Source organism: Capra hircus, chromosome 28, assembly GCF_001704415.2.
Source record: "Capra hircus breed San Clemente chromosome 28, ASM170441v1, whole genome shotgun sequence".
NCBI classification, from domain to species: Eukaryota; Metazoa; Chordata; class Mammalia; order Artiodactyla; family Bovidae; genus Capra; species Capra hircus.
This window is the reverse complement of record NC_030835.1, coordinates 16,226,174-16,253,989: the sequence shown is the minus strand read 5'-3', so window position 1 is coordinate 16,253,989 and position 27,816 is coordinate 16,226,174. Positions and strand designations below refer to the sequence as shown.

Sequence of the window (27,816 nt, the reverse complement as noted above, 5' to 3'; positions counted from 1 at the left end):
ATCAATGAAGCACTTCACAAAAGGTGTTATTGACAGGCACTACTTGAGTGCTACTGAATGCTCAATGACTCCTTTAAAGACAAGTAATCTGTCACACATTTCTGCAGCCCCTGAGTGCCTGGCATCATGCCTGGGCAAGAGTCATTAGCAGCATATTTGTTAAATGAGTGCAAGAAATCTGGCCAGCTAAAAGTTATAGTCAAGGCAATCAGGTGGGGGCTCCCGTTGCCACCGACAAGGTACGCGATTGTTATCTGCTCAGAAGTTTCAGGAGGGGAAGTCAGATTAGAAATAGGTTAGATGCACTACAGTAAATTAACTATACTACAATCTTAAAAAAATTAATAAAAAAATTTTTTAATAGCTAAAAAAAAACAACGAAAAAGGAACCGTTTACATGAAAGATAATGTTACTGGCGGTGGTCTGGAGACAGAAGCCCAGTGTGCGCTTATTGGCGGGGGAACCTCAGCGCAAACCGGGAAGTGGGTTCTGAGTCTGGCTTTGGGTGGGAGGCCTGGGCCTGGCGGGAGAGTCGGGGGCCTATCGGGGTCGGCAGCTTTCAGGCCTGTACGCAAGTACAATCGTGCAGGGATGCAGCCTGTGGGTTAAGCTGAAGGAGAAGAGACTAAGGTAAAGCGGTGTGGCCGCAGGGTTGGAGTGGTGAGCCCGAAAAGAGATGATTTTCTAAGGAGTACTATCAGTCTTACCGAACAGCCGCAGAAGCGTTTTTCGCAACTATAGCAACCAATTACCTCTCGCGATAACTTTGCCTCCGCAATCACCGCAAGCGGATCCCAAGACTCGCGATAACATTGCCCGGGGGAAGAAAGGATGGGGGCGCCAGGTGAGATTTTGCGCGTGCGCCCTGGAAACCTTGCTCCTGAGCCACAACCTCCGTGGCTGGCTGAGGTTTCGTATTTTCGTAGATGCCACTTTCCCTTACCCAGGGTGTTGGCTAAGTACAAAGTTTTCCACTTTCGAGTTTGCTTTCTCGACTCCTTTCTTTCAGTAGTGAAAGTGAAGTCGCTCAGCGTGTCCGACTCTGCGACCCCATAGACTGGAGCCTGCAGGCTTCTCCGTCCATGGCATTTTCCAGGCAAGAGTACTGGAGTGGGTTGCCATTTCCTTTCTTTCAATAACCCTCCATAAATAGACAAACCAAAAGGAAATTTATTTAAAGATAAAAACCTTTATTAAACGATTTTGAAAACAGATCATTTAAGTTTTTCTCCATGAAAAATGCGGCTAAGACAATATTTGCAAAGTAAGTGCCTCACACACTGTTGGAAGAATGCAAAACCACTATGCTTCTCGTGCGCAATATTTACACAGCAGACTCCAAGTATATGATGTTAATGGAAACATTTAATACATTTGAAATTCAGCACTACCTCAGAGTTGGAAAGGCAAAATACAATAGCAAAAACCTGGAAACAACCCAAAGGAAGAGTGGATGAATACACTGATAATATATCCAAAAAATCGCATATTACAAAGCAGTCAAAATGGATTAACTATAGCTATTCACCGTGTGGATGAATCTTAGCAGTATACATACTTTAAAATGTTGCACTGTTAGGAGCCACTTGAGGGGGGCTCCTGGCCAAATCAAACAATTTGAACATCAAAGTAAACAATGATAATGGATTACAATCTGTTGAATAAGATAGGAATACACAAGTTCACACTGATATAATGAAGAGAAAGGAAAGCTCTTTATAGCAGTTGAATGTCAATCCAGTAATGGAGAGGAAATGATTGAAATAGACAATTACCACTTGGCACCAACTATAGAAGTGGATGATTCAGACAGGAGTCTTCAGTGCTAAGGCTGGTATGTGGAGATTTGATAAGGAATAGTTTAGTGGCATGATTTTGGAATACTAATCAATTACAAAGGGAAAAACTGAATTTAAGAAGCCAGCATGATCAAGTGATCAAGGTTAACATCACCAGTGTGGGGAGGAGTCTACATTTTATGCCTCCTGATGAGACTCACTGAGAAAAGCAAAGCATCATTTTGTGGTATTCCTACAGACAAAGGACCCAGATTGTAAGCCATCCTATAATAAAAGCTTGTACCTTTTAATAAAACTGTAAAGCTACAGAAGACTGGCAACTCTTCCAGATTAAAGGAGTCTGAAAATACACAACTAAATGCAGTACGTATTTCTGTATAGGATGTTGACCCAGAAATGAAGAGACATTGTTGGGATAGTGGGCAAAATTTGAATAGGCTTAATAGATTGGGTGGTAGTGTTGTACCAATATTGATTTACTGATGTGGAAGATTGTTTGCCACTATGTAGAAGAGTGACCCTGTTCAGGGGAAAACACCTGCTGGAGTGTTTAGAAGTGACGGGACAGCGTGACTGCAGTTTGCTCTCTCAACCCACCAACAGTTCAGATAAAGACTAATAACAAAAGACTTATGCACGCACACACACACACTCAGAGTAAGTAATGAACCAATAAAATATTAACTATGAGAATCTAGGTAAAGAGGACATGGGAGTTCTTTGTACTGTCCTGGCAACTTTTCTATACATTTGAAATTATTTCAAAACAAATTATTAAACTATACACACACTCACACATTACTTTCCATGGAGAGTCACCAGAGTCTAATTTTAAAAATAAATTGCTTTTCTGCTAATAAACATATTAAAATTACAAAAATTGAGAAAAATGCTTTTAAAGTTAGTGTTATAAGTCATAAAAGTTCTCAAAAACAAAAACAAGTAACTGTTGAGTAAGACGTTTCTCCCAGGATTTTTTCCCAAGTGAAGATTACGACTGAATTTGTGCCGAGATAACTATCCTACCTTCTATACATCATAATCTTTTTTGGGACCACGTGGCTTGTGGGATCTTAGTTCCTCAAACAGGGGATCAAACCTGGGCCTCCAGCAGCAGCAGCATGGAGTCCTAACCACTGGATTGCCAGGGAATTCTCAATAACCCAGTTTAAAAACAGGCATTTTAATAGATATTTCCCCAAAGAAGATATGCAAATGGATAATCAAGAAAATATGGCCAATCAAGAAAATATATTCATTAGTTATTAGGGAAATGCAAATCAAAACTGCAACGAGATGCCACTTTACATCCACTAGGATGGTTAGAATCAAAGAGACAATGATAGTGTCGGTAAGAATGAAGACATTGGAAGCCTCATTCATTGATGGTAGGACTGTAAAATGGTACAGCTGCTTTGGAAAATAGTTTGGCACATCCTCAAAAAGTTAAAGACACTACTACTACCAGCAATTCCACTCCTGTTATTATAGCCAAGAGAATTGAAAATTTGTGTCCATAGAAAAGCTTGTGCATGAATATTCATAGCAGCATTATTCATAATGGTAAATAGGTGAAAACAACCCGAATGTCCATCAACTGATAAATGGACAAGCAAAATGTAAATCCAAACAATAGACCAAACAATGAATTATTCAGCCATAAACAGAATGAAGCACTGATTCATACTACCACACAGGTGAACCTTAAAAACAGTACGTTAGTTAAAAGAAGCCAGACACAAAGGGCCACACACTGTATAATTCCATTCGTACCGAAAGCCCCCAACAGGGAAATCCACAGAGACAGAAAGTAGATTAGCGATTGCCAGGGGACAGGCAGGAAGAAAGGAAAGAAGGCTGCTAATGGGTGTAAGTTCTCTTTTCAGGTGATGAAAATATTCAAAAATCGATTGTGGTAACTGTTGCACAAGTATGTGAATATCCTAAAAACCCACTAAATTGTACACTTTAAAAGGATGAATGGTATGATATATGAGTTATATCTCAATCTTTAAAAGTTTAAAAATTTATTTCTCACAAATTTTTTCTCTAATAACTTACACCCCTTTTCCTTTACCAAATCCTATTGCTGTTGGTTATTTTTCCAAAATCTATGACAGAAATCTATCTTGGCCTGTTATCCTTCGACCAGTGTATCTTGCTTTCGCCTCACACTACAGCTATACATAGGCCTCTAAGAGGAAGGTTGTGTCTTATACCACCTTGCATATATGTCCCTTGGCACTTACCCCCCAAAAAATGTTCACTGAATTGTAATTGATATTTACTATTCTTTCCCTCAATTTTTAGTACAATCATTCACCATATATATGTTAAATATCTGCTTTGTGCTAGGGAGTTCACCAAAAAGAACAAATAGGGTTATTATTCTCAGAAGAATTTATAATCTAACAATATCCTTGTATCCTAAGTTTTGTTTAGATCCCCCACTAGATTACAAACCTCCTTCCTTTGTACTTTCCCTAACTTCCTATTGTAATGCTCAACATAATAAGCAATTGCTTAGTACTGGGAATAAACCCAGGTTTGAAATCACACTGCTATAGCACAAACTGAGTTCCTGAACTACTTCTCCAAAAAACTAATATTCAATCTCCCAGGAAGATGATTTAAGCTTCATTCATTCATTCATTCATTTGGCACCTTTTATGTGTCAAGCTTCATTTTCTTGAATCATGATTAAACTGCAACTAAAATTAAAGTATTTTATAATTTTTTTTTAAATCAAGGGCCAATAAGGATCTATAGGCAGTCTTAGTAGACATAAAAGTAGGCTATATATTTTAGGCATATAAACATATAATCTCTTTGTAAAAAGCCGCTACAGCCAATACTAAACTATTTTCTATGCGGGAAGTTCAGTGTTTATGAGTATAGAATACTGATTTATGTGAAGTAAGATGCAAATTACTCTTTTAGGTCAAAACAGCTGAATTTGTTTTAAAAAGTAATACAATTTTGACATACTACCAACTATAATTGTCCAATGGAAAGCAAAGAGTTTTTTCTAATGTTCAATATTATTTATTAAAATTTATTCAATATTATCACACAGAATTTGAAACTATTGTGACTTTTACTCAATTCGGCGTCCTATTTAGAATAAGTGCAGTGAGAATTACGCTTTACAAACATTGCATTATTACTTCATCATTGTGATATGGCTTTACTTGATTGTACATAGAGAAAGAAATAACATTGGAATTAAGGCAATAACCACATGTGCAAACCAAGCACAATACCCTGACACAGTCCTTAGTAAAAGCTCTTTTGGTTAGGTGAGGGTTGATGTTGCTGCATGCAGGTCAGTCATTGCTTTGCAGGATAAGCTTTGAATAGCTTCATTCATTTATAAAAATCTCTCCTACTGGCCCACAATGGCCAGAAGAAGCTTTCGGTAATCTCCACTCGTGTCACTTGCAATCACTGTGCCCAGCGTCTTCTGATACATCTGACTGAACATCTGTTTTATCTGCACAAGATCGATCTGCATGCAAGACACGATGTTTGTAACATTAGAAAAAAGTTGTTAAAGAAAACTGATAATCTATTAAAATTATTCTTTAGTAGTGAAAAGATCCTAATTTTAACCAAAGCAGAGGGGAAAAAACACCAAAGGACTGACATTTTATAGCTAGCATTTATACCAGCACTAGCAAAGTGTTGGCCAGGATGCAGAGAAGTTGAAATCCCTGTTCACTGCTGGTAGGAATGTAAAATGGTGCAGCCACTGGAAAACAGTATAGTAATTACTCAAATAAATAAAAATAGCATTACCATACGACACAACCATTGCACTTCTGAGTATCCACAAAAGTGAAACACAGGCTCAAATATTTGCACACCATGTTAAAAGCAGCATTATTCACAACAGTCAAAGGGTGGAAGCAACCCAAGTGTCCATTGGCAGATGAATGGATAAACAAAAGGTAGAGTATACATTCCTTGGAGAAGGAATTCCAGTATTCTTGCCTGGAAAATCCCATGGACAGAGGAGCCTGGTGGGCTATAGTTCATGGGGTCACCAAGAGTCGGACATGAGCACAATGTATACATATAATGGAATAGTATTCAGCCTTAGAAAAGAAGGAAATTCTTACACAAGCTACAATGTGGCTGAACCCTAAAAATGTTAAAAAGGACAAATACTTTATGATTCCACTTATATAAAGTAGCTAGAGAAGTCAAATTGCAATACATAAGACAGAAAATAGAATGGTGGCTGCTAGGAGTTGGGAAGCAAAAAGAATGGTGAATTATTATTTAATGAATATAGATTTTCAGTTTTTTAAGTTGAAAAAGTTCTGGCGGTGATGGCTGCACAATGGGAATGTACTTAATGTCATGGAACTATACACTTAAAAGTGATTAAAATGGTAAATTGTGTTACGTATATTTTAATTAAAGAGAAAGAGATCCTGCTTAGAAAATTTAAGTCTAAAAACAAAGACACAACAAAGTTTTTCCAAATATTGTATTATAGTTGTCTTTTAAAAAATGATTTACCTTCTTTCATACAATTTTGTAGTACATGCTTTCTTTCAATTAAAAAAAGTCTACTAAATATACAAAGTCAAAGAAAGGAATACATCTGAGGCTATATTTAAGTAAAAAAATAAAGATAAAACTTTTAAGTTATTTTATGATACAGTGCATGCTAAATTTTAAGAATTTTTATGTCCAATAGGGTTAATCTGCATAGGTCTTTCATACAGCTTTTTGTTGATTTTTTTTTTTTTTTTGGCAGCGCCTCATGCTTGCAGGATCTCAATTCCCTGACTGCTGAACTTGGCAGTGAAAGTGCCGAACCCTAACCACTAGACCACCAGGGAATTCCCTCATCCAGTTTTTTACATAAGCAAAATGAAAATGAAAAGATAAACCTCTTCTTGAATTCCCTGGCAGTCTGTTTGACTAAAGCAAGCCTCTCACAGCAGGAAGAAGGTGAACGCTATGCTTTATACAACCTCTACCAGCAGTGAAAAACAGAGCTCTTTCTTAACGTCACTCATGGACTGACAACCAACGGAGGAACTTTTAAGAAATTAACATTCTAAGTGAGACAGAGAAAGACAAATATTGTATGATTTCACTTACATGTGGAATCTGAAAAAACAAATGATCAAATATAACAAAACAGAGTTAAAGACACAAAGAACAAACAGGTAACTGCCAGAAGGGAGGGGGTTGGGGGCAGGAAAGAACTAGGTGAAAGAGTAAGAGGTGCAAACTCCCAGTTGCAAAATAAATGAGCGAAGAGTATGAATGAGTGGGGAATACAGTCAATAACTATGTGAATATTTTTGTATGATGATATGTCATGGGAATCCTTTTAAAATGTACAGAAATATCACATCACAATGCTTTATAACAGAAACCAGCAGAGTACTGTAGGCGAATACACTTCAAAAACGAACAAACTCAAACAAAAAGATAAGATTTGTGGTTACTAGAGGCAGCAGATTGAGGGGGGCAGACTGGAGAAAGACAATCAGAAGGTACAAACTTCCAGTTATAAGATAAGTTACTAGGGGTGTAATATACAATGTGATAAATATAATTAACACTGCTTTATGTTATAGAGAGTAAATCCTAAAAGTTCTCGTCACAAGGAAAAATATTTTCCTTTAATCTCGTATTTTATAAGATGATGGATGTTCATTAAATTTACTGTGATAATTGCTTCCTGATGTAAGTCAAATCTCTATGCAGCACACTAAATTTATACAGTGAGGTATGTCAATTACATCTCAATAAAACTAGAAGAAAAATTGTGTTTAATCTATCACTAAGAAAAAAGAATCAACATTCAAAATCAAGTGACGATCAGACAGAAAGAGAGCGCCTCACCTCACTTCGAGTGACCACAATCCTGACCAGGGTGGAGTCATCTGTGCCAGCGCCTTTCATAGAATAGTAGAGCCGCTCAGCAAAGAAGGCAGGGCGGTTCAGGGCACACTGCACTGAAAGCGAGAGAGGCTTGAGACGAGAAATCGTGACTTGACGAAGATGTCCACACACCAGCTTCATCTATCACTTCCAGCTGCTTTGGAGCATTTCCCATGTAATTATCTCAGAAATCTTAGGTGAGTTGTAGAGTGCTCTCCCCCATGATTTTTCTCAGCATCCCTCTTTCTTTCCAGCTACATCAGACAGTCTACCTTCAATTCTACAAGATTCCCTCTGGCCAGTAAATCCTATTTTCTCTCCACAGATGCAGTCACTTAAGATTCTTAACATTTTCCCCCTTAACATGAGAAAATGCGTAGCAATTGTAGCCTGGTAATACCTAACTAAACGGAAAAATGACTAAAATCTGAATTCTAGATGTCAAATGTATCCTTTGACTGAAAGAAGGATGTAAGATAGATTCCAAGATAAATAAGAAAACACAGACTTGAGAATGATAATAAGAAACCTGACATGTTTTCTCTTAAGAAAATTAAGTTAGCAAAGGCTCTACCTTTCATAGAGATGGACTAACTGTACGTTATTGTGTTAGCTACAATTACAATAGTGGTATTTATAAAATATTCAATTGCTAATACCAATGTGTTACTAATATTCTCTTTAGTCTTATATTCTCCATGAAAACAAAATTTCCATTTCATTAAGCTTCTGGACGTCAGGACCAAAAACTGGGCTTTTAATTTCAAATGGAAAAGGGTCTCCTTTGGCTAAATACTTGAAAGGCGTTTGGGGGCTCAAAATGATGGTTTGTGCTGTGGCACTCTGTGGTTTCCTTAGGGCTTCCCATTTACCTTAATGGAAATGCTACAATCCATTATATATTTTTGTATAGTCCTCAAGAAGGGTATAGAGAATAAAGACCAAATAATTCCAAAACAATCCTATTTGATCATACCACCAACCATTCATAGGGAACTGCATATAAAAACATAGGATTAGCTTGTCTCTGCCTGAGCAGACTCCAGGGAGGCTATACTAAGAATCACCACTTAATGGGAACAACTATTCAAAGTTATTTGAAACAAATAACACTCATTTACAAACAAAATGAAGCAAAACACGAAAACAGGAAAGGTGTCTTACAGATGGTCTTCAAACCGCTTTCAACATTTCCGGAAAACTCACGGCTGACACTGCTTAACAAATCTCGATTAGCCATCTGTAGACAAAAAAGTATAGGGGTTGAAATATTTTGACACCTCAAAATAGAAGCAAAATCTTCAAAAGAAAAGCTCATACCCTGGAATAGGCCTCCATGGTAGCTTTTAGCTGAGGAAAGCTTCTTGTGGCAAGAATCATGTTAAAGCAAGATTCATCTGTCCCTAGTCTCCCCTCACCAGCCTGGTAGAGACGCTGAGCATCTTCCTGAGCCAGTTGGTGGTTAACATTCTGGTTCTCATCACGATTTCCCTGCAAAAAAAGGAAAGCAGGAGTTAGAAGAAAGTGATACAAGTCTTATTTTTAAAACAAGGTTTTCCAATATGGTCACTTTTGAATTTAAAAGGGCAATTTACTAAAAATTAATGCATAAAGTTTGTCACGCTTGTCTTTCACTTCCAAAGAAACTATACTAGTGTAACTAGTATTTTATTACATTGCCAACTATGGATTTTATAATGTATGATCATGGTTTGATGAGGTTATATTAAAACAAGAGGTTTTACAGGGCTTTGAGAGCTAAATTAGAAAACGTTTCCATAAAAAATTACACAGACATTTTACTTTTGAAGGTATAGACAATTTTACTGATATTCAGTTTAAAAAGCTTTCTCTATAGACTAAGGAGACAGGGATTCTTAAAGAAATTACTCTTTTGGGTTTGATCCTTGGTTTACAAGCTGTGGGGGGTTTTTGTTTTTATTCAATAAACATTTCTCCAGTAGCAGGTATTGAAAGTCTAGGTATGATACAAACCAAAGAGATTGGAAATGACTATCACTACTCCATTCCTCCCACGAAGGAGATAAAAGATGTCTCCAAAGAGGGATTAGGGCTACAACCAAACTCTCGGGAATTAAATGCAGGCTCAGAGCAGGGAATGACAAATGGCCCAGGAGAGCCCAGGAAAGCTTCTCTGAGGAGGTGCTTTGAAGGGTGGTAACTGGGCCAGGAGAAAGAGACTGTACTGAAACTGCAGACTATAGCACCTCCAGAGGCTGTGGCCACACACACAGACTCATGACCCACAAGTCCTGAACACTGACAATGCAGCCACTTCCACCCTCTGGGAGAAATCCCTCGGCCATCAAAGGAATTTCACTTTCGCTTCTCTCGTGATAGGGTCTCCTTCCATCAGTCCATGTTCTGAGCCAGTGGGCACTGTCTCTTGTCTAGCTGGGGGAGAGATGCGCTGAGATGCCCCAGAAGCTGGATATCCCTGAACTCCAAGGTCTGAAGTAACTTTAGATTTCTCATGATGAAGCAACTCCTAAGCCATGCTTTGCGGACCTCATCTCCTAGGAGATATGAACTACCACTCAAATTAACAAAGTATTGTTAATGCTTGGATGGGATTTAAAATCAGCATTATACTGAGTTCCACTTTACATTTACCATGTACCTAAAAGGTATGGAGCTCTTATTCGGTACCAGAGTGTATTAGTCAGGGTTCTCCAGAGGAACAGAACCAACAGGCTGTGCTATGTGGTGGGGACCCAAGAAAAGACAAGGCCCCTCCCTCCAAGGAAGTTAAGCCAAAAGAGGAAGCATACAGGATAGAGGCTTCGTGAACTTCCTTTCATTCATCCAAGTGCAATCTTAATATGTAAGTAACACAAGTGCTGACAGTCTGTATCCATTTATAGACCAAACTCTTCCCTGGGATGGGATGGGGCAGGGAGGGAGAGAGGAAGCTCGGGGCCTGAGTAAGAGTAAAGCTTGGATGGGTCGTTGGTTTCTCTCTGAAACAGAAACACAAACCCAAACAAGGAAAAGGTCGCCCTCTAGAGTCTTAGTGTCTGTCTGAGGAACAGAATGGAGCCGTGTTCTTGAAGGTTGAGGAACTGTTTTCTGAAGGTCACTGGCACAAGCAATGTACAGAAGCCTATTCTAAATAGGCTGAATACAGCACAGGCAAAGAAGCTCAACACCAACTCCCCAGATGACTGCCTTTGGGTTCAAGCACACAACATGGTCCCACTGTCCTAGAAAGCCACTTCCTGGAAGAGGGTCCTTTATTTTATAAACGGTTGGGCCTTGAACCCGGCATAAAGAGACATTCAGCATCTCATTAAAGTCTGAATAATCATTTCTTTAGCATTAAATCTGTGTTTCTGAGTTTCTTTTCATGCTAAGCTACCTTCCGGCTCTGTTGTGGTAAATTCAATGTCCTCCCATCCATTTGCTTTGTTTTCTCATTTCCATACCCACACGCTCTGGCAAATTGTCTTTTCTGCAACTACATCCCTTTGCTCTGAGAGCCTCTCCTCTGCTTTTAGAATCTTCAAGACTGTCCAGCCTTGTGTACTAGTGGGATAGCCAGTAACTCCTGATACTGAATCAGTATGCTAGTCTTTTGCATCATCTTCTTCAAATATACCCTGATTATTTATAGCATCATTCCAAATACCCTATTTGGAGAATTTTCTGCAACTCTGCCAGCAAATCTAGGGAATCAGAACAAGGAAGGTATTTAAGCAAGGTGTTTCAGTGGATGCTGAAATGTTTCCTGCATTTCTGTCTCACTTGTCACCTTGCATGGCAGGCCTGCATATCTTCAGCTGATGGTCCCAATTAACTAGCAGAACGATGCTAACCTTAAAAATACAGACTCAGCTTCATTCTAAGACACAGAGCCTCAAGTTGATTTCTGACTTCATACAACCTTCATGTGGTTAACTGCCGATTCCTTACAACAACCAGATTTGCAGAAATCATTTTCAATACAGAAATAAAGAAACCCATACAAATTCTCTGTTGTCCCTCTTAAAGATGTCAAGATTCCAAGGGGGCTAGATATTAAAAGGAATAAAGAATGCCCACTGGCAGTAGGCAGTAAAGAATGTTCCCTCCACCAACACTCAGACACTTAATTCAGTACTCACCTGGCACATGGATACAAGTAAACGTTCAAAATGCCCAGATGTATCTGACCTAATGTCCTTTTCAAGGTCTCGCCCAAATTCTGATTGATAACATCTGACTATTTCTCGGATTTCCTGGTTTGTTCTTGTGCACAAAATTTCAATCAACACACGTTCCTGAGTTCCTGCTCCCTATGTGAAATAAAGGGAGAATGAGAGAGAATTACCAACAAAAAGCAAATTTCTATAAGTTATTAAATTTTAATGTTCCACCAAATATAACTCTGGCGTCCAGACTGAAAAGCTCTATATATTCAGATGATATAAAGTAATATATTGGTTTACCTGTCACTGTAAATTCAGAACTGCCATAGTTTATGGGGTTTTACATTTGAAATAGGATAAAATACTCAAAGTAAATGCCATATAGTACCTTCATTGCATTCCGTAAACTCCAGGCATCATAATATGTAGGTGGCATGAACAGGGCAAGGATCAGTTCTTCCATATTTCCACTTAACTCTGATTTAAGATCTTTGATTAAATCCTGTTACATTACAAACACAAATTCAGTATATGAGCTCTCCAAATTTTGTTTTGCTTAAATTTTTTTAAGGGAAATACGAGAAAAATAGAATTGAACTACTTTAAGAAAACCTCAATTTCTGTTCAGAGTATCATACACTACGGAATAACTATTTAAGCTTATTATATTCAAGAAGATATATTTTAGTCGTTCTATCAATAAATACTTAATAATAAACTTATTGTAGTTCCGCCACTACACCAGGTACAAAAAAAGAGGAATTGGAAACAAAGAATAATTCAAATTAATAAAATGATAAACATGTATTTACTTAGTATTAGAAACTGTTCTTGTTTTATGAGGAAGCAGAAATCATCATCATTGTGTTCTTATTTGAGAAGAAAAGACAAACATCTAAAAACTAAAATAAAGCAGCCTGTTCTCCAGCACCAGTTGAATAAGCAGCACAGAAATAAGTTGAAGTAGGAAAAGTTGAAGTGGGCTAGAAAGCGTCAGAGAAAACTTCAGTGAAGATATTGAAGAGGATGCAAAAATTAGCAAAGAGAAAGGAGAAAGATATTTCAGGTAAGGAGGAGGGAAACAAGAACACAAAAGCTGTTCCTAGCCTTGGCTATATGCATTAAAATAATCTGCAGAATTTTTCTAAAAAATTATGTCAAGAATGAATACTCAGAGATTCTGCATGTGTTTTTAAATTTGAAAAGAAATTGTGATATTCTGCTCAGGCTGAGAATTACTTAGTATAGACACAAGAATGAGCAAAGTTTATTCAATGGGACAATAAGACAACCAATTTTGTTAAGAATAATGTTTTTAGACATTAATAAAAACAAAGTTGAAACTATATTCTTGAATTATTACCTTGAATAGAACATGGATTTGATTCTGCATGCTGGGAGGAGTCACTGAAAATTTTTACATAAGAAAACAACAGGCAGTATGGATTATAATGACCAAAGATATATATGAAATTTAGCCTACTGGAATATTTAGATAAGGAGTAATAAAGGTTTGGGTTTGAGTGGTGACAGTGGAAATGGAATGAAAAGAAGGAGATAGAAGACACATTTCTAATGAGCCTTTTTACAGATTAGATCAACAAGACAAGCAATAACCAGTTGCCAGGACAAAGCAGTGCCTGGCATACACAGGCACTGAAACAATATTCACTGACTGATTGAGAAAGAAGAATGTGGGATCAAAGACTCCACAGCTGGCTAGAGGAACAGTGTTTTTATTAATAAGAAGTCCAGAGAAATAGTGGCGGTGGGTAAGGAAAATAGTCTGGGAATTTAGTTTTAATTCAAAAGTGATACACAAGAAAATTTAGGACAACAAAGTACAGACTACATGTGAACTAAAGAAATTCATAATATAAAAAATATTTTTGTGACAAAAATGAGGCTGATGTTGAACCCTGAGGGAACCTAGAGCTTGTGTCGCTTAAGGAGCCTTAAGACTAAGGAAGTGGACACTGGGTTGGGCACAGAGGGAAAGCAGAGTAGGAAAGATGAATCAGGTCAGTTGGTCTCTACTCCCATTCTGAGAAAAGTTAACTGGATCCAGAGAATGTTAGAAATTAGGATTCCTATCTGAATGACAAACCAATGCTACCCCTGCTTTTGCCCTTTATATTTAAGAAGCCATGGCACCTGTCAGCGATAGGATCTTGATGGATTTACTCACTGATCATCCTCTCAACAAATATTTATGTGGCTATCTGTTATTGTTCCTGTCCTTGGTACTATAAACACAAAGATGAATATGACATGGTTTGCCCTAGGGCAGCTCACAGTTTTTAGGGAGTGGGCACTGAGATCAGTTACAGCAGAGGTCTTACAAAGTGCTATGAGATCACAGTGGAACAAGCAATGAGAGAAACTTCACAAAGTAGCTTAAACGAGCCAAATCCTGGAGAAACTTGTTTGCCATGAGACAAAAGAGGAAAAGGTATTCCAGGACGAGAAAACAACATATATCACCACAGAAGCATGTGTGCAGGGAATGGCATGAGGTTCTATAAAACTGTAAAACAGGATATGTTTGCAAGGAGGGAGAGAAGTGAAAGACGATGCCACGGGCCAAGAATAAGCAAGGGCCACATAAGAAGTCCTTGAATCCCACTTCAAGGAGAAGATTGAACCAAACTAATGATTATCATTAAGGTCATAACCTACTTTCTACTGAACACGTGTCACCTACCAGACATAGTACATGGGTATGATTATGAGATCAAGGACTACTCTAGAACTGGAAAGGCTTTTAAGAGAAATAAATATTGAATACACCTCTTCTGGGGTCTCTTAAGTCTAGCTGTCTCTACTGTATACTTATCAGTACTAGTAAAAATATAGTATCCAACCTGACAGAATTCAGGGCCTACAGGCCACTGTTCTTGCTGAGTCCTAAAAAGAAAATGAAACAAAACAAAACATACCTTGCCATACATGGTCTTAAAAGCTGCTTTAATTTTTTGCCTTTGGTCATTGGAACGATTGGCCACAACATCTATAATTGCCTGCTCGTCTGTACCTGGAAGAACCACACATGTCTAAGTAAGGATGAGGTCTGTGTGGGGTGCTCACTGAGGACATTTTTTAGATTACAAGGTTCCTGGTGCTAGATTAAATTGAGGCGTGTGCACACAGGCTCACACTTAAACTTGGTTTTATGATATAAACCTTAGTTTTACTTTATATCCAATCACTTGAACTGATTATAAATAAGACAAAAATACATTTTCCTTACCAAAACCCTTCATCGCTTTACGAAGAACTTCAGCATCTCTCATGGCATCGAAATTGGCAGCGGGTCGGATTGTTCCCTGAGTTCCCTGAGTCATCGCAGCAGGCTGAGAACAAGAGGCATAAAACCCAGGTCAGTTATTGTGGCAATCTAATCCTTTCACAATATATACATATACCAAATCAACATGTTACATACCTAAAACTAACACAATGTTCTATTTCAATTGGGTTTCAATAAAACTGGGAGAAAAACAGTATGAAAAAATGTTCAACATCTTTAATAAAAGAAACACTAGCTTAAAATAAAAAATCCCTCCCAACTCCCAAAAGACAGCATGACACCAGACTTTCAGGAAACAAGACAGTCAAGCTTGTGAAGTTAGTCACAATCTTTCTATGCCTTGGTTTTCTTCAAGGGAGAATAGAGGGGGAAAGAGATTGATCCCTGAGTAGTGCAAGATGAATGGCAGTGTTTTATTTAAAGAATATAATAACAGCTTTAGGGAGGCAGAGTCGGAGTTGCCCAGTGAGATTTCAAACAAGCAATGTAATTTTGGTAATCTCTCTTCATTTTCAGTATAGGCTCTGATTACTAGACATAAAATAAAACAGCTTACAATAAGAAAAGCACAAAAATGAAATCGATGACTAGAGACTCTTGGAGTTATTCATCAATTTTTTAAGGACAAACCAAAAAGCAAAACAATGGATACATTTTTTTATTTTTAAAAATTTATTTACTTATTTTTAATATAAATTGGATACATTTTTTAAACACCAGTCTATGAAGAAATTTAAAAATCATCAATGACAAAGACCACAGTAATAAGTGTTTCAGGCAAGAGTCACTAATTTGATGCTAAAATTAGTGGATAAAAGTATAATTTGTATACTTTGTAACATTACAGCAGAAAACCTAGCAGACATTGTCTGAAACAAATGATCATCACCAGTTATCACCAGTAAGAGGGTAAATCACCAATAAGAGACACTAGGGGCACAGCATCACTTCTGTGGTATTCCTGTTAGAAAGGCATGACCTAGATTTTATCAGAGGGACTTATCAGACAAACCTAAATAAAGGAATATTTTACAAAATAACTGGTAGTACTCTTCCAACATGTCAAGGTGATGAAAACAAGGATTGAAGAACTATTTCATATTAAAGGAAACTGAAGAGACATGACAACAAACGCAGTGTTTCATCCTGGATTTGATCCTGAGCTGAAAGGACATTACTGGGACAGTTAATGAAATCTGAATAAAGACTAAAGGTCGAGTAGTAGCATCATTAAAACATTAATTCTTCATCACTGTATTTATGTAAGAAGTTAATATTTGGGGAATCTGAGTAGAGGGTATGTATATAGGAATTGGCTCAGTCAGTAAAGAATCCACCTGCAATGCAGGAGACCTGGGTTTGATCCCTGCGTCAGGAAGATCCCCCGGAGGAGGAAATGGCAACCCACTCCAGTATTCTTGCCTGGACAATCCCATGGACAGAGGAGCCTGGCAGGCTACATATAATTCATGGGGTTGCAAAGAGTCAGACACACTTAGTAACTAAACTATATATAATTTTTACAACTTTTTAATGTCTGAAATTATTACAAAATTAAGTTTAAAAATTCTAAATACAAAGTTATGAAACAGTTTATTAGTTTTCTTAAAAGACTCAAATCAGGGCTTAAGAGAGATGAGACAAGATGATATCCCACCACATTTTTTAAAAATTAATTTTAATAATATGTTTTATTTAACCAAGTATTTCTAAAGTATCATTTAAAGATGAAATCAGCATCATTTCAAAATATAAAATTATTCAGCTGCTATTTAGGCAACTGAAGCTGTATTTCAAGTTATACCCACTGAATACAGCAACATGCTAGTAACTGTGGGGACAAAGTGTTTGGGGAGAAGCAGACCAGACCATCTTTCAGCAAACACTTTTACAGTCTGTAATTCCTCCCACTCATCTATACATTTTGTCCACCAATAAGCCTAACAATCATCTGTCACTAGTTTCTAAGCCAGCAACGTAAGCAAAGAACTAACAAGAAATATTTGTATTGTGGTTTTAAGGAAAACTAAAAATATTCTACTTGTAGAATATATTCAAGTAGAAAAACTTTTTCAACATATTGCCTTTACATGAGGCTTATGAAACTATGAAAGTTTCCTTTGATGTAACCATTGTGACTAAAATCCTAAGCAGGGCAGAAGGTTCTGTTTAAAATACACTGAACTAGGTAGTAAGAGAAACTAACTCCCATCAGGTACTGTTTGATGACTCTCATTTTATCATCTTGTTTCTAAAAACAACAAAAACCTATTCCATTTTTCATCTGGAGGGAAAAATGGCTTTGTTTTATTCTTTGTTCAAAGTCTAAGTTTGAAGTGACTCTTCATCAAGAATACTATCATCCTCCAGGCATTATTCTGAACTCAAAAGAAATCAGGGTCCATGTTCTTGAGGTCAAATCACTAACTACAGAGGATTTCCCAGCACAGCAAAGCCCATTCTATCTGCCACCAAGAGTTCCACCCTTTGACACCCATTTGATTCCAACCTTCTTGCTGAAAACCTGCCACAGAATTAGAATTGGATCAATCAAGAGAGGTCACTTGCCTGAACTACTCAAGCAAGACACACACACAGCAACCAACCTCCACCAGAGGATTTTCAGTGACAGGGAGCTCATGAGGTAGTCTATTCCATCTCCATCTAAAAGCTCTTCCAAAATCTGTTAACAGCTCTGTTAACTCCCTGGTTTTAGTTTAAGATGGTAATTGTTACACAAGATAAGCTGCAGGTATATGTGTATTTTACTTTAAGTGTTTTTATGTTTAAAAATCTTTTATATTCACTCATAAAATGATGTCTTTAAAAGTATACACATGCTTAAACTAAACTAAAATAAAAATTCTCATAACAAATGATTAGAATAGCTACAGCTTTATACTATGATTGACAATCAACTTGCAATAATTTTTTTAAAAAAGAAGTGAAAGCAATGTACTATGGGCTTTCAAGGAATATCATTTACTCTATCAGTAAAGTAGCATATTTTAACAAAGAGACCGCTGTTCTGGAAAGCAGAAGAGCTAGAATCTAGTCTCAGCTTTGTCATTCACTAGCTGTGTGGCCTGGGACAAGTTCCTTAATCTCTCTGGAGCTCAAATACCTCAAATCAGGAAAGTAAGCCAGAAAATGGTTAAATTGTTTCTCTTCCAATACTGTAATCCCTTTCCCAACCCAGCTGAAGAAAAAGCTTAAAAACGCTAGACTTTTATGAATAGACAGTATGAAATGAGAAAATCAAGATAAAGTAAACGTAAAACTGCTTATGTTCCTAGTAACCGGCATAGGGTATAAAAGAATTAACAAGTCAGTTAAAGAATAAAACTTCACATTAAAGTAAGGAGCTATACTGAAATGGGGCAAGGATTTGATATATGGGAGGCCTTCTGAGACTACTGAAAAATCAATTTAACAGACATTAATCACTACCATGCTTAAAGGGCTTGCCAAGCACTAAAGGGACATAAAGATGAAATAGCTATCATGAGCCCGCGAGGAAGTGGTGAAAGACAAATACACAAGAAATTAGAAACAAATGAAGGCACGTTTAGGGGACTGAGTGATTAGTGAACATTAGAAAACCTTACTCACTTCACTGCTATAATCCCAAGAAACAGGAGAGAAAACAGGATAGGAAGGAAAGGATTCTGTATTGATCTGAAAGAAGAGTGGAAAGTTATAAAGGCAAAAATGGAAAATAAAACAATACTTCATAAAACACAGCTAGAAATATCAATCACCCAGCCACCTGAGTTCACAGTTATACTGCCAGCAAGGGACGAGGAAAGAGAACTGGAACCAATGCCGAGAATCCAATCTAATGATTGAATCTCTATGAAGAAAAGAGTATGGGTGTCATCACCTGAGAGAAGGGACCTATGTTTGTCTTATCAAAGTCATCAGGACACTGGTGGACCAAAGAGCATGGAGTCTATCAGAAGCAAAGATTAAAGTCTTAAGTGTCTCTTATAGACCGTCTTCCCTGCTTCAAGGAAATCTCTAAGACCAAAAAAGGAGTAGTGCCCTTCTTTAGCAGACTTAATTTAAAAGACAGAAACGAAAAATACCTGACTAGGGTAAGGAGGTTGTCCTCCAGGATACTGAGAAGGCATCGCTCCCCCAGGAAAACCACCTATATATTAAGAAAAAAATACAGCAAACAGGTATTAACTATCTAATTTTTCAAAACAGCACTGATTTATTATGAATATGGAAACATATGAGGACATTCACACGTATGTTATTCACTAGAATAATTTTTAGGTATCATGATATACTGAATCAAAACACAACTTTGGTCACAAGGACCTTTAAAAATATTCCATGTTATAATTTCTTTAAAACAATTTAACACAATTTCTTTAAAAATAATACTTTAAAAAGAAGAACAAAATAGTTGAACCAGATTAATTCTGATTCTGTTTGGAAAGGATGGCAGCACATGGTTCTGGGCTCATTCCCTTCGTGTCACATGAATGACAGAGAAATTCCTAAAGGTTTTGTTTTTTTGGCTTCAGGAGAGATACTTTTTTTTAATTGAAAAAAACAGGTCCTTATTTCCATCTTATGATTAAACCTTTTTTATCAGATTAATACATTTTCATGAAACCAGATAGTACCTAAGAAGTATTTAGTATGAACATTTACTAAAGATGATCCCAAACACAAACTAAGTTCTTTCAATGGCAACTGAAAAAGTCAAAATATCAAGCCATCGTGCTTCTCTGGACAACTGATACCTACCAGGTAGCGGGACCTGTGCTGGGCCACCCCCATAAGACTGTGTAGGTGGCTGTGGATAAGCAGAAAAGCCTGCTCCTCCTGGTGGGGCTCCAAACCCTTGGCCTGGAAGAAGAACAAGAGAGAAAAATAAACTATAGTGACAGGTCTCATGACTGAACTGAAAACTTTACAAATAATAAAAGAAACATTCTATAATGCTACAGCAGCAGTCCCTTTGGTCTAAATTCAACTTCTCAACAACTCCTTCCTCATTAAAAAATACATTAAAAAAAATGTTACTTCTTTCATTTGCCCTAATGACTTACAATATAAAAGTGCTAAGTTTTTTCTTTTTTCTTTTTTTTTTTTACATCTTGTGGACAGAGCTGTCCTAAGGTCACAATCATGCTAAAATCAAATGTCTCCATCAGTTCTTAAGATTACAAATTATCAAGCACACCATTAGTCCTTTATGACCATGAGATTTATTCTAATTCCTTCACAACAGAATTTTGGAGATCACTCCTGAGAATTCTCCAGCTTTCAGGCCTCCTCAGAATCTTTATCCCTCTATCTTGCCAGCTAAGTCTTTACTATCTAAGGTAGAAAGCAGGCTAAGAGCAACTCTGATTTCATACAAAACAAGCAGGAACGAAAAGGATTAAAGAAATAAGAAAAGAAGTGTTACACTACTTCCACAACCCACGACTCACCTCCAGGATAGGATGGAGCTCCGCCGGGCTGTGGGGCGCCGGGATAGCCTCCAGGGGCTGGATAACCACCAGGGGCAGGGTAGCCTCCAGCTCCTGGGTAGCCACTACTTGGTGCTGGTGGGTAGGCACCTCCTCCCATTGGAGGAAAACCACTAGGATAAGGATACTGACCAGGAGGAGGGAAAGAGGACTCCTGACCCGTAGGCTGAAAAACCAGAAAAGTTTTCAAATGAATGTGCTCACTGAGAAACAGAACCCAGCTAAGAAAACAGAGATAACTGTTAAGGTCTAGCTGATTCTTTTACATATTAAAAAGCCCATTAGAAGCCCTGGTATCTCACATTAGTTTATCAGTATAGTAGTTTGTCAGGATACCTGTCTGACAGAATTCAGTTTTATGTAAATCTACCTGTGTTAGGCAAGAAGAGTCTGTTTCTCTACTTGGGAGTGTCTCGTTTCAAACCTCAAGGCTTCATGAACAACTAGCAAAGCTCAGTATAGTTTCTTCATTTTCCTAGCACCTAGAAATATGGGAAAGATCTGCCTCTCTACCTTAAAGAGAATTCATGGCTTTCTTGTAATACACTGGACCTGTGTATAACGGAAAGAATAAAAACGTGACCTGAGCACATACTGGGTGTGACACTTTGGACCTCAATTCAGATCACACAATGTCTAAGTCTGAAGAGACTGTTGTTTAGTCACTAAGTCGTGTCCAACTCTTTGAGACCCCATGGACTGTAGCTGCCAGGCTCCTCGTCCATGGGATTTCCCAGGTAAGAATACTAGAGGCAGTTGCCATTTCATTCTCCAGGGGATCTTCCTGACCCAGGGATTGAACGCACTTCTCCTGCTTGGTAGGTGGATTCTTTACCACTGAGCCACCTGGGAAGAAGCCCAAAGAGACTGTTACATGTTCACTAAACTTTTCCCCAGGCCACAGAGACTACATTTCCCAGGACCCCCTTACGGTTAAATAGGACCGTATGACTGAATACTGGTAAACGACAGTGGACAGAAGTGGACAGAAGTAATGTACACCACTTCCAGCCTGGTCCCCATGGCTTCCTGCCCAGTCCTCTAAGATCTCTCTTCCTCTCTCATTTCCTTCATCTGCCAGCTGGAAGCAAAGAATCCAGTGGAAGACTCCAAAGCAATAGAGGATGGTAGGTAGAGTCAATATACTAAGGCAACAGAGGATAGAAGGAGCCTGAAAACCCACAAGATGAAATGGAACAAAGTCTCTTAGCTCCCTACCACACACTTCCCCCATCATCCCCACCACTGACTTCTAGGAGACTGGAGTAAGCAAGAAATAGGTTTTTATTGTGTTGAAGCATTGGGATGGTGAGATTGTCTGTTTCAGCATCAGCCTATACTGACAGAAATGGTTGCCAGAGTCTAGTTTAGTACATAGGGACCTGGGAACATAGTTACAAATTTCATTTCTCTTATGACAAATTCAGGAGAACTATATATTCACTTTACACACAGGTACACATATTGTCACTAATCCATATAGGCCCCTCTTTCTATTTACCCAGAATTACAAAGAAGCCCTACATACTTATGAGCATAAAACTGAAATACATTAACCTCAGCTATGAGGTTATTCCTCAGAACAGTATAGATAAACAACAAAGTAGAACTTGGTGGCACATTTATAACATGTACTCAGAACACTAAAAGTCTCAGAACTACAAATCCAGGGCCCTCTAATCCACTGCAATTTGTCTTCTCTGAGTCAAGCCCTTCTTAATTATTTTAAACATCCAACACAAAGGTTAAAAACGAGTGACTCATAGGATGGATTTAGTTTACATACATGTTGTATTAAATCATACAGTATTTAACATTTAAAAATATGCATTTCCCAATTTAAAAAAATGGGCAGTTTCATATAAAATCCATATTGTTGGCTTTACTTAAAGAAATGGAATATCCAGCAATACTGAATCAACTTCCCTGTATGGCCACATCAGGCTGAAGTGGACTAACAGGTGGCTTTCCATAGGTGACGCAAGTCTCTGTCGTCCCTCCACAACCCTGCCTTTACTCACGTACTCTACTCAGTACTTCTGGCTGTTTGAATTTAATACCCCTGCTCTAGCATATTTGTAAGATCTGTCATGGGCTGGCTAGTCCTATACAACACCTGTTCCCAGGGCATGAGCTATTTTAGCATCATGAGTGGCAATACTTACGGGATATCCAGGGAAAGGTGGATAGCCTGTGGGCGGGTAGCCTGGGTATGACATTCTGTAACAATAAGAAATGTCCTCTGTAATTTCCTATAAGGAATAAGGCCTTCGAAGATACACATTGTCACAATTTAAATCAAATCACATCTTCTGAAAGAGTCTATCAGGCAGGCTGGTTCAGTAGTTTTGAGATGGGGCCTGAGATTCCGTACTTCTAACTACCCTTCCAGGTGATGCTATTGCTGCTGGTCTGTAAACAATATTTTGATATCAGAATATTTAGGCATTTCTGAATCTACCATTTAATTTGTCAAGTTTATCAATATGGGTTTTGGCTCTTCTCCCCAGTACAGCTATAAATGATTTGTATTTCTCTTTTATCAAGACCCCAAGCAATGATATATACACACTAATATGTATAAAATAGATAATAAAGACCTATTGTTTAGCGTAGGGAACTTTACTCAATACTCTATAATGGGTTATATGGGAAAAGAATCTAGAGTGGGTATATGTATAAGTGATTCACTTTGCTATACACCTGAAACTAACACTGATAAACACAGTACTGTAAATCTATACTCCAATTAAAATAAAAAAGATCCCAAAAAAATCCAGTTCAACATTTACAAAAACCCATAATGTAAAAAGCACTGTTCTAGGTGCTGATAAAGAGATGAGAGGGGCAGAGGGAAGTAGCCTGCCTTTTGAATGTATAGTATAGGAAAATTAGAAAATAAATTAAAGTTATTATTGTGTCCCTTATGACATAAGCACAATACAGAAGCTAAAAACTTGCTAAATTGAAAATGAGTGGGCGTATATCTAGCAGAAGTTAAAAATTATTAAGAAAGATAATAAGAATACTGATTCAGACAGTTCTAAAGCAGTCATTTGGGATCCAAAGATCTGGATAGAAAGGATGTTAAATCATTTTTTTTTTCTTCTTCTCCAAGCCCAGTTGATAAAAGGAGTAAAGGAAAAGCAATACCATCTAAGAACAGTCAGATGGACCAAGGGTAAAAGAGGTCAGGTTCCAAAGAAAAAGTCTGAAAATAATTTATGGGAGAAATTAATAATAATTTTAAAGACAACAAGTGTTATAGCACCAAAGACTATATAAGCTATTTAAATTTCTAAATCTCAGGAACTGTTCCAGTGACAAAGTCCTATTTCTACAGTCTAAAACTACTACATTAAGTCTCACCTTTAAGGGTTCTAGAGGAATTATGCCAACAAGAGTTTCAGAACAGAATGAAGATAAATACTATCTGCATATAAGAAAACAAAGCAACTTTAAGAAAGTGAATCTGGGTACATTTTAAAGAATAATAATATAAAAGAGTAGAATGCAATGCCATTTCCAGGATGTACTTTATAAAAATACTTACAAAAATGCAAAATTATTATACATACACAGCTATTCATTACAGCACTATTTGTAACAAAAAAAGGTTAGGGAATTCCGTAGCAGTCCAGTGGTTAAGATTCAGCACTTTCACTGCTATGGCGTAGTCAGGCAACTAAGATTTCACAAGCCATGCAGTTTGGCCAAAATAAAACATTAAGAACAACCTAAAAGACCATTAATAAGGGACAGCTAAAACAGATTACGGAAAGCCATACAATAAATGTTAGGCAACTATTAAAAATGAGCAGCTCTCTTATATGTATGGCTGAGTCCCTTTGCTGTCTACCTGAAACTATCACATTGTTAACCGGCTATACTCCCATACAAAAGAAACAGTTTAATAAAAAAAAAACATGAGCAGCTCTCCTTTTATTCATATATGAAATCATCTCTAAGTCACGTTAAGTGGGAAAAAAGCAAGATGAAAAACTGCATAGATAATCTGCAACCAAATGTGTAAAACATACAGTTATTTGTATATAGAGAATATCCCTGAAAGTAGACTCAACAAAGTACGAAACAGTTACCTCTGGAGAGGAGAACTAGAGCATAACGAGACTTTTCAATGTAGCTATAGACCTTTTGGAATTATGCATGTATCGTCTATTTCAGATTTTAAAAGCTTTTGTACAAAGCTTAAACAAACCCAAGTGTGACTCAACAAACTACTCAACTTTGCCCAAAGAATAATTAGACTGTACTAGTGAACCACAATTTTTACTTCCTTTTCAACATTCTTAGTCAGCAACTACTTTTAAAAAGACTAGAAAAGCATTCCTGGTTCTCCAAACCATCCCCACCCAGTGAGTCAACTACTAAAAGGGTTGGGTCTCACTAGGCAAGCCTCAGAGATGGCATGAAGCCCAGGGACACAGGAGGTAGCTGTTCCAAATTTATGAAACAAATGAAGCAAAACAGGAAGGGTGAATGAAGATGGCCAACAGTAGATGCTACAATTTTCCAAAATCTGCCTCTTGATTGGGAAGGACCATTTAAATCTGTCAGCATGGGCTCTTCGATAAAGAACTGGAGGCAGGACTAGGCTCTGGCATGGACAGGGTAGGCAGACACCACCAGGGAGGACTGAAAGGCTTCGGTTTGCAGTTCTACCTCCTTATCTAGTACTTGAAACCCCTTCCCTGACTGGTAGGTAACTCATTATACTCATTATCTAATCAGGACAGGTTACTTTATCAGATCAGTTTTCCCCACCAACTGGCAGAAATTGAGGAAGTTTAGGGGCAGTTGCATGACTTCCTTTCATTTCTGTCACTTTATGGTGGACATCAGCCATCATCTTCTGTAGAAGAGTTCACCCAGGTTAGGCGCATATCCGCATAGGTTTGCTGCCGGTTAGGGACTAGGAATCAAACCTGGAATGCTTCTTCCTACAGTAGTTTCGAAGAATTATAAACCTGGGCCAGTGTACAATTTCAGGCTTCCTTCCGCATTCGTCCTAGGGCTCACTAAGCAAAGTACAGATTTCCCGTTTCCCTAAATTTGCTGTGTCACCAAGAAGTCTACGCGGACTTAGCTGCTCGCTGGTTTTCCTACTCAGCTCTCCTAGAGGACCGCTTCAGCAGGGCCATCCTCTGGCCTCCGTCCCTCCACCTGTGGTCCACCTGCCTGCGCCGGAGGCCTCACTGCTCCCTAGGATCCCCGGACAGACGAGGGGCAGACACAACCGGCGAACAGGACTTCCCGTGGTCTGGCCACCTCGCCGACCCCGCCCAAACGTCCCCACCAGGCAGTCCGGGTCCGAAGATGCGCGCACCGGCTCGCCGGCCACCCCTGGGGCCTATAGGCCCCTCCAGCCTCCCCCCGGTCCCCCCCGCCGGGTCGAGGCCGCAGGCGGGGCCTCGCCCACTCCCGGGTGGCGGGCCACGGAGCTGGGCGCGGCGAGGTAACCGAGGGGCTGAGGGGTTGCAAGGGTAGGGGGCGCCGTTCCTCACCTGACCCCGCGGAGCAGCGTTACGGCCCAACCTGGTCCGGAGCAAGATGGAGCCGGGGGCGGGTCTGGGAAGGGCGGGGCGCCCCCGGCCGCCGACGGAGCCCGTTAGGGCCGCAGCTGAGGCCGGGAACGCCTTTGGGGTAGGACAGGGCGGTGCCGGCGGGGCCCGTCCGGGCGACCTTTGGGACCCCGGCTCGGGCTTTCCCTTCGACCCCGCGTCGCCGCTCCACCTGCGAGGAGGAGGTCCCTTCGGGCGCACCAGCCAGTTTTATCACAGTTCCTTCTGAGCTGTCTCAAGCCATTTGGGAAACCGAGGCGGTTCTGCGGCATCCTGGAGCCCCTTCAGTGGAGGGCCGGAGAAGCCTCGAGACTGGAGACCAGGGGCAGCCTCTCTGCCTGATGTGCAGTCCTCTCTGGTTATCTTCTAAGGACAAGAATGGTGTCTTTTAATAGTGCCTTGTGAAATGAATATTCTTGGGGATCCTAAATAGTGGGAACACGAGATTCATTAATCAAAACCACTCCAGAAGGGAGTTCTTAGGTGATTCTAGGCTCACCTCACACTAGCATTAAACATTTGAGGCCATTTCAAGGCCCAGAGCAGTATTTTAAACTCATTAGTTAATTAGGTCAGTCGCTCAGTCGTGCGAGGCACGCCAGGCCTCCCTGTCCATCACCAACTCCCGGAGTTCACTCAGACTCACGTCCATCCAGTCAGTGATGCCATCCAGCCATCTCATCCCCTGTTGTCCCCTTCTCCTCCTGCCCCCAATCCCTCCCAGCATCAGAGTCTTTTCCAATGAGTCAGCTCTTCTCATGAGGTGGCCAAAGTACCGGAGTTTCAGCTTTAGCATCATTCCTTCCAAAGAAATCCCAGGGCTGATCTTCAGTATGGATTGGTTGGGTCTCCTTGCAGTCCAAGGGACTCTCAAGAGTCTTCTCCAACACCACAGTTCAAAAGCATAAATACTTCGGCGCTCAGCCTTCTTCACAGTCCAACTCTCACATCCATACATGACCACAGGAAAAACCATAGCCAGAAAGTTTATATTCCAAAGCAACAAAAAGACAGCTAGCTACCTTTTACAGTGGTTCTCAAACTGTGGCCCCCAGACTGGCAGCTGCCACATTTCCTGGAAACGTGTTAGAACCACAAATTATTCGGTTCCACCTTTGACCTTCTGAATTAGTTCACCTCGAGAGTTTGGAGGTGAAGCCTGGCAGTTTGTTTTCACAAGTCCTCAAGGTGGTTCTATGCACACTAAACTTCGAGAACTATCCAAGGCTTCCTCATGGGAGTGGGATAGGGTAGATGAAATTTTTAAGTGGGAAGGGCAAAATATGCATGGCCCTAAAACAGGGATGAAATGTAAAAGGTCACTGCCAAAATTTAAACGATACTGCACAACTCTCTGGGAACCCAGCATTAATTTCCCAGCTCCCACCAGTCTGTCCAGCAAACATTGGGCCTTTTTGCCCAGGCTGCCTGGAGACCTCTGGAATCTCAGCATTCCATAACAAGGGTGTCCTTACTTCTCTTTGCTCTATATTACTATTAATACCTTGCTGATCTCATCCCTGCCCTTCCCTCTGCCCTATCACCTGGAGAGGTTATTTTCCAAGCCTATT

The 27,816-nt window shown here is 39.1% G+C and overlaps 2 protein-coding genes across 5 annotated transcripts in view; both read right to left on the bottom strand.

Annotated features, from left to right (window-relative positions):
• Positions 1 to 725, bottom strand: part of CFAP70 (cilia and flagella associated protein 70) — an 80,104-nt gene extending 79,379 nt beyond the window's left edge. Inside the window, exon 1 of the mRNA XM_005699201.3 lies at positions 709 to 725. The gene's annotated coding sequence lies outside the window, so the exon portion shown is untranslated. The remainder of the gene's footprint in view (positions 1 to 708) is intronic.
• ANXA7 (annexin A7) lies at positions 1,171 to 26,263 on the bottom strand. 4 transcript variants are annotated; one of them, XM_018042170.1, is made up of 15 exons: positions 26,189 to 26,258; positions 24,033 to 24,096; positions 22,829 to 22,883; positions 20,625 to 20,829; positions 19,933 to 20,034; positions 19,257 to 19,321; positions 18,781 to 18,846; positions 15,109 to 15,211; positions 14,798 to 14,892; positions 12,247 to 12,360; positions 11,835 to 12,005; positions 9,031 to 9,201; positions 8,875 to 8,950; positions 7,672 to 7,784; positions 1,171 to 5,308 (listed from the first exon to the last, which is right to left on the bottom strand). In XM_018042170.1, the coding sequence occupies exons 3-15, from the start codon at positions 22,880 to 22,882 to the stop codon at positions 5,186 to 5,188; spliced, it is 1,458 nt and encodes a 485-aa protein (XP_017897659.1). In that variant the 5' UTR covers position 22,883; positions 24,033 to 24,096; positions 26,189 to 26,258; the 3' UTR covers positions 1,171 to 5,185. The 4 variants fall into 4 exon arrangements, with proteins under 4 accessions (XP_017897659.1, XP_017897658.1, XP_017897660.1 ...); XM_018042169.1 differs by lacking the exon at positions 24,033 to 24,096 and having other exon boundaries at positions 26,189 to 26,263; XM_018042172.1 differs by lacking the exon at positions 18,781 to 18,846 and having other exon boundaries at positions 4,830 to 5,308; positions 26,189 to 26,220.

Coding starts and splice junctions, on each gene's coding strand:
- ANXA7 (XM_018042169.1), bottom strand. CDS start 22,882: ATGTCATACCCAGGCTACCCGCCCACAGGCTATCCACCTTTCCCTGGA. Junction 19,322..19,932: donor AGCACAGGTCCCGCTACCTG/GTAGGTATCAGT, acceptor CTTAATATATAG/GTGGTTTTCCTGGGGGAGCG. Junction 15,212..18,780: donor CTTGGGATTATAGCAGTGAA/GTGAGTAAGGTT, acceptor TCTTGTTCTCAG/CCTGCTGCGATGACTCAGGG.